This window comes from Lynx canadensis, chromosome C1 (assembly GCF_007474595.2).
Source record: "Lynx canadensis isolate LIC74 chromosome C1, mLynCan4.pri.v2, whole genome shotgun sequence".
In the NCBI taxonomy this organism is placed as follows: Eukaryota; Metazoa; Chordata; class Mammalia; order Carnivora; family Felidae; genus Lynx; species Lynx canadensis.
This window is the reverse complement of record NC_044310.1, coordinates 131,715,331-131,727,677: the sequence shown is the minus strand read 5'-3', so window position 1 is coordinate 131,727,677 and position 12,347 is coordinate 131,715,331. Positions and strand designations below refer to the sequence as shown.

Sequence of the window (12,347 nt, the reverse complement as noted above, 5' to 3'; positions counted from 1 at the left end):
ACTCTGAGCCACCCAGGTGTCCCTAACACTTACAATTTGTGAATAAATCGCAATGAACTGAATTCCTAACACTTGATTAGAGAACATGGAGTATTCAGAGAAAATACTGCATAGAATCTGGATGTACAATGAGATGATTTTGATTAATAGTTCCATGGATACCTAACCAGACTTGAGTTTTTCTCCCACTTGCAGACCAGCAAAGTAAATGTGACTACCATGGCTGTGTTATTGCCTTGTCTTTTCACTTTGATTAATTTGGGGTGCACTTATCTGTAAAATGAAGGTAGTAAAATTTTTTGCCATGCCTACCCTGTCAAGGGTCATGAAGATAATTGAGATTATGAATGAATGCCCTTTAAAAAGTAAAACTACATGCTCAACATGAATATGAGGTGGTATTATGTTATTATTATTGTTATTAGTGATTATTTTGGTGACAGTTTAAAATCTTTAAAATTCTTAGTAGAATAATTATTTTCATAAAAACTTACCTTTTTCTCATTTTTAGAGATGGTTGTCACTACAATGTTAAGATGTCTTTATATTTTCAATAAAATGAATCAATATTTTTGTTATTAAAATGAAGTTTGCATTGTAATGAACTGAACATGGCTAGTATTGTTCTTATGACTTTGATTTTTTTTTAACCCTAGTTAATTCTGGAGAAGTATTGCCTCACATATGCAAAGCTGGAGAGTTCCGCTGTAAAAACAGACACTGTATCCAAGCTCGCTGGAAATGTGATGGTGATGATGACTGTCTAGACGGAAGTGATGAAGATTCAGTAAATTGCTGTATGTTTTCCTTCAAATAATATTACATTTTCCTGAGTCTTTTGAAAAATCTAAAAATATCTTTGATAAAGAATTGAACTCAGCTTTTTTTTCCCTTAGTCTACAGAGAGTAGATTTTAGGTTGTCTTCTTGCATGGTTTTAAAGCACTGTTTTTCTCATCCTTTTCCATCTTTAATATTACCATTTTAACTAGAAGTCCTTATTACCATGTTACCATATTACCATATTATAATATTTTATATAGTAATAATTTATTGTAATATATTTTATTACAATATATTGTAAAATATATTTATTGTAAAATAATATATTGTAATAATAATTACAATATTACCATCATACCATATTACCATATGGACCAGAAGTCCATATTACCAGAAGTCCTTCCTTCCCTCCTTTATACTGTCAGTGCCACCACACCATTGTTAGAAAGTTGCTATAGGAGATCCTTCTGGATCTCTGAATTCGAAGATGTGGAAAATCAATTGAAACTCCCTCAAGTCAGAACTACTCACACAGAAGGTCACGATCTACTCCATTGCCCCTTGGCAGCAGAGCCTTGAAGAAGATCCAAGGACACAGACATGGTTTTGGAACATGTCATTACCTAACTTCACTGGCTCAGTACATGGTAGGAGACACATATGGGGCACTCCGATGGAAATTGAAGGTTTGATTTTCTTCCCTTTGGCTTCTATTTAGCTGCTTATCATTTCCCATAGTCGGAATAATTTTATGTTTCTGGTTAGAATAAGGAATTGTCCCACATATATGAAAGTAAAACACTTTGAGAAACATATTTAAAAAATGTTTTGACAATATATTTGATTAGAGTCATACTGGAATGGCTTTGAGATATATAAGATCTTTTCACAGGGAGAGAGGTATGTGATTTATATATGTTATCTTTGGTCTTTTTTTTAAAATTTTTTTTTTTCAACGTTTATTTATTTTTGGGACAGAGAGAGACAGAGCATGAACGGGGGAGGGGCAGAGAGAGAGGGAGACACAGAATCGGAAGCAGGCTCCAGGCTCTGGGCCATCATCAGCCCAGAGCCCGACGCGGGGCTCAAACCCACGGACCGCGAGATCGTGACCTGGCTGAAGTCGGACGCTTAACCGACTGCGCCACCCAGGCGCCCCTGTTATCTTTGGTCTTTTAATTTGACCCAGATAAATTATTTTAAAAAGAAAATTATTTTCCTTTCAATTGATGACATTTTCCAGGGTAAAATAGTTGAGCTAATTGAGTTAATTAACAGTCCATTTTCTTTTCTTTCTTTCTTTTTCTTCTGTTTTTTTTTTTTTTAAATCAAGACTAAAAATAACGTTTTAATGATTCTTTGTTAATAATGGACAGAATTGGTCTGGGCGTCTGTATAATGCAACTATCTGCATTTAGGGATAAAACCCAAATATGAGCTCTTAAAAAATATTGTGTGTGCATAATATAGAAATTGTATTTAATACATGAATTGAACACTATTTTCCCTTAATTTTCAAACATGGACTCTGACTTCAACATTATGTGCTTCATATTTTCAACCTTATTAATATCTACATTATAAAGTGTGAAACCATAAATAACACATCAAATACTAAGTTGATACAATTATACAAAAACTTCAGAATGGAGGAGCATTTCATCTAAGGAGAAAGTGTTTTTTCTCTACTTTTTGACACAAATGGTGTAGTATTTATTGAGTAAATTGATTGCCTCATTCCTTCTGACTCGTAATGTTTATTCATGGCTTTAGTGAATGCTCCCTGCATATCAGCTTCCAGCATAGTCACAGAGCACCTGTACAGAACACGAGTATTTCATCACGATAGTCATGCAGTAGTCCTTAGGTCCATGCTTCCCTCTGTGTGATTGTTCTTTTCACCAACTCACAAAGAAACTAATTTCCTCTATGAGCATATGGGGCATTACATTTGTACTGTTAATTGTAGTGTTAAAATTCCTCGTCAGGATTTTTTTCTTGATTATTTTCATAACTTTCCATACCACCACCCAAGCCTATGCTGTGGGCTTTTCCTACAGTCCTTTATTTCACATATAATCCATATTCAACTCTAAATAATTAATTTTTATCTTTACCATCTCTCAATCCTCACTGGCTAAATTAGCCTCCTATCCTAGATTAACTCAGCACGTGCCCTGCTATTATTCCTACCACTATTGCTCCCTTAATTAAAGCCCACTTTCCATTCTGTTTCCTGAGTTACCAGTATTTATAGAATGAAGTCTAATCTCATTATTTCAGTAAATCTATAACTAACAAAAAAATCCACCGACTCATATATAAAGCACTGCATGTCATGACTCATAATTACATTTTCAGCCTTACATGCGTATCATCATACACTTACAATCTTTGTTCTTATCAATTTGGACTACAAGTAGGTCTCTAAAAAAATGTCCACCTGTTTCTCTCCTGTGTAACACTCTAATCTATGGAAATCACCATAGTTTCACATTACCTTTATAGGGAAGTCTCTTGTGAACATCAAAAAATCTTCTCTATATAGCCCAGTTGGAGTTAAACATCTCATGTGTATTTCTTTATCATGTTAGTTAACCAACAGTATCACAATCATATGCTTCCTTATCTTGGTGAATATCTTTATGAGGAGACACATTATGTGGTAACATCTTTGTAGTCTCAGAGTGTAACACAGCACCTCACACCTGGAGAAGAGATCACTAAACAAATGGGGCAATGGAGCACTAAACCTCTCAGGCCTCCTTCCAGCGAGATGGTATCTTTTCTAAACTTGCAGTGATTCAGACCAGCATTATAATCCTGAGATTCCATGGTTAATATTCCAACACTGTGTAATTCATTTCAGAAGATTATTTATATTTTAAATACTCATAAGGTTTGACTTTGAATTCTGTTATCATTCAATTTTCTATCATTTAGCTTCTCAATTCAAATTGCAGGACTATGAGTTGTATTTATGCCTCCTTTTTGAACTCTGATTTACATCATTGATGAAAACTGCAAAGGTCCTTGATCAAGCTTCACTGAAATATTTTTGCATAATCTTGGTACTTTAAAATGTTGACCATCTAACATATTGAATGACTTTCATTCTCATGAGCAACTATTCTTGCTCAACTCCCTGAAGTGAGTAGAAAATGTTAACCGTGCTCAAATGCCAGGAAACATAAGGCTTTTCCCCCTATTTTTTTCACTATGCATAATAAAAACTTTCTAAAAAGTGATAAAACCACTCTCTCACCTAAGGTACTTTAAGATACAGTGTTTTATAGAAACTGGCTGGAAAGGCATACATTTGCTATGCAACAGCATGATAAAATGGCTATTTTTCAAATTCTAAGTAAAACTAATACCAAAATTCATTTTTATCATACAGAAGTGCAACTACTGGGCACAAGGAAAATTACTTCAAAAAGAAAGTGAAGTGGTGAAACAAATACTGAGGAGCATGCCAATTCAGTTAGGAATTTAGCCTCCAGGATGCAGGAAAATAATCACAGAAGGTTAACTTTAAGATGGCCTCCTGCTGTGTTTAGATATTGGAGGTTTAATCCTTAGCTGTGCACAGCTTCCCATATGAGGATTGGTCTTGTCCTCAGTATATCTTGCGGATGCATGTTTATTTTTTGTACTAGGGATAAAAACTCATGATGCTCATTTTCATTATTAAAATTATGCAGGATCTCATATTTCGCATCAACTCCAAGTCACAAATGATGCATTTTTTTCTTCCTTCCAGTCCTAAGAAACATTGGACAAAGCATAACCAAATTGGGCTTATTTAATATTTCAATAAGTACTGAGTGGATGTGTGGCTTAAGAAAATGTATTTTTAATATATGATTGAATTATTTGATACATATTTGTTATGTTTCATATTAAAATATGAGGTATTTCAAATATGTTTGGCAAAAATTCTGAAATTGAGTCACTGTGATAAGGGATGGAAAACAAACTTAGTGAGATAGTTGATTTTAGTGAAGACATAAATTAATATATTTCCTTTTATGTGAGATTTAATTTCTTGGTGTCTTCATAAAAGTATTATATTTTAACACAGCCTAGAATGTTAATACTTTCCTCAAAATATGAAACAATGAATGAAAGAAGCTGTGGCATTTATTATACTATAACAATTACTATGACTTTTCTGTAACTATAACTTAATCATAATTTATCCAATTTTAAATTAATAACCTTGTTTCTTCTCTTCCTACACCCCTCCCTTCCTTCCCAGTCAATCATAGCTGTCCTGATGATCAGTTTAAATGCAAAAATAATCGCTGTATCCCCAAGAGATGGCTCTGTGATGGAGCTAATGACTGTGGAAGCAATGAAGATGAATCCAATCAAACCTGTGCAGGTAAAGGTTTGCTTGAATATATACATAGATCCCTTCCAAAGTTAGTCTCCATAAAAATGGAGGTCAGTGCTTTGAACTAAGCTGAACCTTCCTAGGGCTGATGATCTTATTATTGTTGTAGTAAATGAATTCAGAGTTGGATGCCACAAAAGCTAGAATACAAATTAACTTTTACTTAATTCTTGGGCATGACTCTGCTTTCCAAAGTAATTTGGCACTTTATCTATCCATATTGGTTGAGTGTCAATATACTACTTGGGCAAGACTTGTTCCTGCTAAATCTTAATTGGCATTGGAGGTTAAGGTTTGTTAGCATGCTGTGATATAGGCCATCTCACAAGGAGAACTGGTGTGTGTGTGTGTGTGTGTGTGTGTGTGTGTGTGTTGTTTTGTTTTGTTTTACATTAAAAATTATGTATTTATTTTATTTAGTCTGCTACAGAATACCTCTGTAAATAGTTTTCTTTTCCTGGGACATTATTTATGTGGGGATAATTTTTTTTTTCATGAAAGTCCCGAGATCATGAAGCCTATTTACATTGCCATATAATTTATCCCACTGTAATAAATCTGTGAATCCCTAATCAAATTCTCTTTGAATGAGAATATATAGCTTGTGGTACAGGTTACAGCAGATTGCCAGAAAGGTCATGATTAGTCAGATAAGTGTTGAAAAATAATATTGACTAGCAGCAGCCTAGAGCTTCTTTTGAAACAATGAAAAGAACTGTATTTGATGACTCATGTTGATACGATTAGTAAATTTTTTTTCAATCATTGCATACTGCAATGTCAAAATGTATCAACTCTTCCCCTCCTCTATTTTCCAAAATAAGTCTCACTAAATAAAAATTATTACAACCAATTACTGAAAGATGTAAAGGCAGCATGTGGAGAAAAGACCCGAAGCTCTTGAAGCCTGGTTTGTACTCTAGGTTGGGCCACTGGTTTTCTCTTGGGAAAGCTTGTACTTTTGTGCAGTGCTATTTCCCTGTATACTTCTCTCTGCTCTCCCAGAGTATGAATTAACTAGAAAATATTTCCTTAACAGATTTTCATCATTTACTAAACAACAATGAAAGAGCAAAACAGTTGCCATTCCATAATCCTAACCTGCATCTTATATTCAGTTCTTTATCCACAGTTACATATTAGTGAGGATCCTGGGCGATTCTCTTGTCCCTATTGTCTCTGCTTCAGTATTTTAGAGTGATTATTTTCAAGACATTTTGTGTGTCATGGAAGGCTGTTTTACAAAGGACTACCTAATCAGAAGGAACCCCTAGAGACCCTCTAGTCCTAGCCTCTCCCTTCGAACCCATTCATTTCATAGCCAAGGCATGGGAGAAAGCACTTGCCTTAACTCACATCATTGGTAAGAGTTTAGGGGAAACTCGATGTATGATTAATTCTCCAAGCCTATAATTTTGTTATCAAACTATATTATTCTATCAGTTAGAATTTTAGGTATGGTCAATTTGATTTTGCCCAGATTGTTCTTACAATTATGACTATGATTTATAATGAAGCGTCTTTCCAAGCTGGTACAATTTTATTATTTTTTAAGGTTAAGGTATAATTCTGAGACTATGTTTCATTACATCCTAAACAGATAGGTCTGTTTTCACTTTAAAAGAAAAAGCATTGCTGACTCAATTCATAATACCATGTCTTTTTCATTTCTACTAGACTTTTAGAATCTGCTTGTTTCTACATGAGTCTTAAAGGCACGTTTGGGATTCACTAGCTACTTATAAATCAATCTTATTTAATCTTAATTTGTGAGATTTCTAGGAAACCCTATACCTGTAGTCCACTAGGAAATAGGGCACAATCTTTTTGCACCTCAAGTGCCACTTTTAGTGATGCCAGCTGAAGTCTGCCAGTCAGGACCAGGTCTTCTTTACAGTATATTTATAGTGGATATTATGGTCTCTGTATGCCTTAAGAAACTGAATAAGAAGAGAAACAAATATGCCTTTTAGCTTTGAAAATTAAGTATGTTGTTATGTTACAATATATTTTCATTTTGTATGACCAAAATAAATAAATATGTCACATAGTTAATCATACTGAAAAAAAAATATATGGCAAATTCATTAGATAATTTCCCTGTCTGGGCCATTACTATATATAGTTACATACATGGAAAAAATATCATAGATAAAGGATTTTCCAAAGGGTGGGATTATTTTGTAATTGAATCCATTGTCCTGTACCTTTTATCATTGTGAGTACTTTATATCTAAAATAAAATCCTCTCCTATAAGAAGCTAATTTCTTGTTTTGTTCCTTTGGTATTTCTCCATGAATCTGCTACTTCAATAAATATCTATCATGACATTAGATATAAAATAAGGAAAATATCTTTCCTTAAAAAGCTGAATGAAGATGGGGAGAAAACATGTAAACAGGTCATTCTAATGCAAAATTCAAAATGAGCTACAAATAGAAGCACAAGGAAACTAATTTAGTCTTTGTCTATCTGGGATCACTTCCTGAGGGAGGTGATATCCAGGCTAAGCCTTAGAAAGAAAAAAAAGAAAGAGAGAAAAAGGAAAAGGAAGACAAAGAGAAAGAGATGTGTATAATAGTTCAAGCCATTTAAGGAGGAAAAATAATCTGATAAAATTAACCATTGACAAGATTGTGGAATAAAAGGAACCATCATACACTCTTGGTGGTTATATAAATTGTTTTTCTACATTGAAAAGCATTTGATCAAATCCATAAATGCAGACACATACATACCTTCAAGTCTATAATCCCATTTCTAGATTTATACTCTTAATACCTATGTACAAAGCAATTCAAGTAAGAATTTCATTGTTCTAATGCTGGTAATATTGAGAAATTAGAAACAATTTAAATGACCATTATCAGGAAAAACAAATATATGTATATCCACTATATATGAAACTATAAAACTATATGTATATATATATATATATTTATATATGGCTATATAACACCAAATATATGTACATTCACATATATAACACATATAGTTTTATATTCACATAATACAATACCCTTCATACTTAAAATGAATGAACAAGAGCTTAAATATCAACAGAAATTAATTTCAAAATGAACGTTAACCGAAAGTTGACAGATTATAAGTGATTTAGTACCATTTATATGAAATATAAAAATATAAAACAAATCTATATGTGTTTATTGCTTTATAAATGGAAATATGGAAATAACGATATGGATTATTAAATATGGAAATAAAAATGGAAATATGGAAATAAAAAAGAAATTAAGAACAGTAGTTACATATAAAAAGAGAGAGAGGGAGATATATGATTGGAAAAAATTACATAGGAGATTTTAAATATAACTATAATACATTTTTCTGAAAAAAAAAAAACCAAAAAATAGTCTGTAGTAAACATAGGAAAAAAAAGATTTGATAGAGCTATATGATTGTAGACAGGTGTTAATATTATTATGTCTTATATTTTTCTATGTGATAGAAATATTTCACTGTGAAAAAAAAAGGAACGATTGATTGGCATAGTTGCTGAGGATGAGGTCAAGTCCTACTTGGTAGGGCTTGGAGGGTATGCCTGGAAGAGGAAACAGCCTATGTACAGCAGGCAGAAAAGAGCTGACAGGCAGGAGCTTGGTGCTTGTTCTTCCTCACAAAAAGAAAATATGTTTCTGTACTTATGAGAGAGACCCAGAGGCCAAAGATGAGAAGTAGTTTCAAGTCTTTTTCCTCATAGCCGCTGATGATGATACTTAGATGAAAGCCTAGCCAATTTCAGATGAGATTTTTTTCCCCACAGTATGGAATTGTAATTAGATTACATAATATTTATTCTTCTCACATCTTTCACAAATTTTGAGTAAACTTAAACTAAATAGATACAATTGAATTAAGAAAACCTGATATATTAAAGATGAAACTTCTTTACAAGATAAATTGAAAAGTATGTTTTGATATGACATATGTTTTGTTTAAGTAGAATGCTTTGATTAAAATACAGCAAAGGTTAGGAATAATGTGTGAAGCTCTCTTGTCTTCTTCCTCCTTATTGTTCCTCTGCATTGTGGGATTTCTCACTGCTACAGGACAGCAGGAGAAGTATAATTAGTGATGAGTAGAAAAAAATCACGTTGTGTCAGTGGATTTCTCACTCACTGCTAGATAAACAATTCCACTGAAGAAGTGTAAATTTCCTCTTCATTACAGCAGCATTTGCTACAAAATTAGATTGCTCTGGGGCTGCTCTGCTAATCTCACCTCCAAACTAATTTAGAAATGATGGTGACAAGAACTGAAAAAGTAAAGGTTGTATCTTTATGATATAAATCCAGTGATTAGAAAGTGATGTTTTAGTCAATCTGATTATATCATAGAGACAGACAGTACTTATAGATTTATAGAATGAAGCATTTTTTTTTCTTATGTGAAATTACTTAAATTTCCTTGGTGGACTAAGCAGAGGATTTGTCCATGATTAGAATGGACAAAAAATTCATATATTCTCAGGGCATACTATTCCTCAATAATAAGCCAGAAAATACTCTTTGGTGTAATAGGTCATAACCGTTCCTTAAGCTTCTGAGTTAGTGAGGTGACACATACATTCCCACACCACACACAATGTGAAACAGGTCCTTAGGAGTTCTCATTTTCCTCTATAATCATCTTAGCGATCCTCATGAAAGAAATCTGAGAAAACTTTACTAAAATGAAGCCTGAATGACAAGGAGTACTGTGACATGAAAAAAAAAATCAGATAAAAGAATGTTGGAATATTGGGATATTTAATATATTCTTATTATGAGTCAATTAGAATTTAATGGAGATGAAATGAAACTATGTAATTCTATATCCTTCTTTAAAGCAAAAACACAAGAAAGACTGAGGAATGAAATAGGTTGGGAATGAGGGACGACAGGAGAGTTGTAGGAAAGAATGAAAAGTAGAGAAAAGAGAGAGAAAGGAGAGAAAAAAGGAAAGAAGAAGGAAGAAGGGAAAGAGGGAAATAATGAGGGAGAGCTGGAAGAAAAAGGGAGAAAGAATTGGAAAAAAACGGAACAAAACAAAACAAACCTTTCTTATTAAATTTCTCCTGAATCTCAAAAGGTAAAGAGTATTTACTGCAATCAGTGAAACAATACAGACATCTAAGAAACATGAATCTTCCTCATACTTCCATGCCCTCTCTTCCCACTAAGTGAACTAAATGCCAACGTCTTCATTCTTCTCTAGGCTAATCCATATCTATATATGGACTATGTACGTGTGTGTGTGTGTGTGTATTTCAAGTAGATATAGTTTTATTGAAATTACCTAGGAACTCTGTTGATTTAGTCTAAATGTTAGAATAATTTCACAGAAAATCTATAGTTAGCCAAATGAGACAACAAATATTTAATCCTGCTTGAAATGTCAACATTGAAAACTTCAGCAGTATACATGTTTGTTGAGATACTTAAAATCTAATAATGTAAAATAAACACTCTACTTGTAAAAAGAGAAAACTCAAATATTATGTGAAATGTTTTAGATTCAGAACCCTTATCCATATAAACAAAGTAGAATACATAGTGTAATAATTTTATGGAATTTCTAATTTATAGACACTGAGGATAGAAATGGTACATTGAATCTAATATGTCCAATCAAACCAGTAATTTTTCATTTTTCTCAAGTGATCCTTTCAGTGTTCACTAATAATATATATACATTTTAACATAGCAATTACACTTTGCTTAAAAGGAGACAACTAGCATATAACTTTTAAGAAATTATTTTATATGACCTCTGAAACCCTGATTTATGGAGACTCTTATTTTATTTTATTTTATTTTATTTTATTTTATTTTATTTTATTTTATTTTAAATTTTTTTTAATGTTTATTTATTTCTGAGACAGAGAGAGACAGAGCATGAGTGAGGGAGGGGCAGAGAGAGAGGGAGACACAGAATCAGAAGCAGGCTCCAGGCTCTGAGCTGTCAGCACAGTGCCCGGGGGGGGGGGGGGGGGGGGGGCTCAAACTCACAAACCACGAGATCACGACCTGAGCCGGAAGTCGGTCTCTCAACCAACAGAGCCACCCAGGCGCCCCATGGAGACTCATTTTAATGTGTTTGGGTGACTTGCCTTTGAACCACTTTCAATTTTATACCTACTGTTAGTTCATTGGAATTTTGATGAAACAGAAACACATCCTTCTGATTCTTAAGCCCCAAAACAGAAGGAAATCTATGAACTAGGTAACGTTCTCTTATCATAGCTATAGAAATTCTGACCCTAATTGTTCCTCATCTGTCCAATCCTCATCTAACCCATATATTAATAAAAGGTGGGAGAATCCCCCTCCTACAATTTCCCACTCTTTTCTCTGATCCAATAAAAAGAAGGGGTGGTAGGAAACCGATACTCATGAAAACAAATTTGTATCTCACACAAAAGAGAATTAAACACTTAAAAATATCTAACTATGTAAGTATGTTACTAAGGCCTGGGAGAAGAGTTAGGGTAGCTATCTAGGATTTCATGGTTTCAAAAGTTGACCTGACTGTAATAGAAAATGGTAACCAATTCCTTGTAGAACAATAACCCCTTCACTGAACAATCAAAATGGCTGCTTTTGGCTAAGGTAGAAAGTTTCCATGTGTATGTTCATTGAAACTTTTGAGAGAGGCCAAAGCAAAGTTTACTAATATACTTTGATTAAAAGGTTATAGATTTTATTATATAAGTGATGAATCACCAAATTCTACTACTGAAACCAATATTACACTATATGTTAACTAACTAGAATTTAAATAAAAACTGGAAGGAAAATAAAGTTACACATTTTTATATAACTATGCTGAAAAGTGAATTTTAAAAGAACATCATAAGGCTAAATGTATGTTTTAGAAAATATTTTCTGCACTCTTGTTTCATATATTGGATCATTTTGAGATGTAGAAATAAATGCATTGAAATGTTAGAGGAAAAGAACAATTCTGACCCCATGATTAGAAACTAGATACCCTAATATAATCTCGAAATCTTTCCTACTACATGACAGCAAGTTTTCTTGGTTTATTGACATAGACTAATTCTTTTTTGTTAATTAAAAGTTGGATGAAATTTAATTCAACTGTATATTCATAAGCATGTGCCAGGCAAAAATTGTGATGTAATGAATTCATAGCTTCATTT

The 12,347-nt window shown here is 33.1% G+C and overlaps 1 protein-coding gene across 1 annotated transcript in view; it reads left to right on the top strand.

Moving 5' to 3' along the window:
• Nucleotides 1–12,347, top strand: part of LOC116738220 (low-density lipoprotein receptor-related protein 1B-like) — an 867,486-nt gene that overhangs the window by 830,306 nt on the left and 24,833 nt on the right. Inside the window, exons 16-17 of the mRNA XM_032594108.1 lie at nt 657–797; nt 5,044–5,169. Coding sequence (XP_032449999.1) covers nt 657–797; nt 5,044–5,169 — 267 coding nt within the window. The remainder of the gene's footprint in view (nt 1–656; nt 798–5,043; nt 5,170–12,347) is intronic.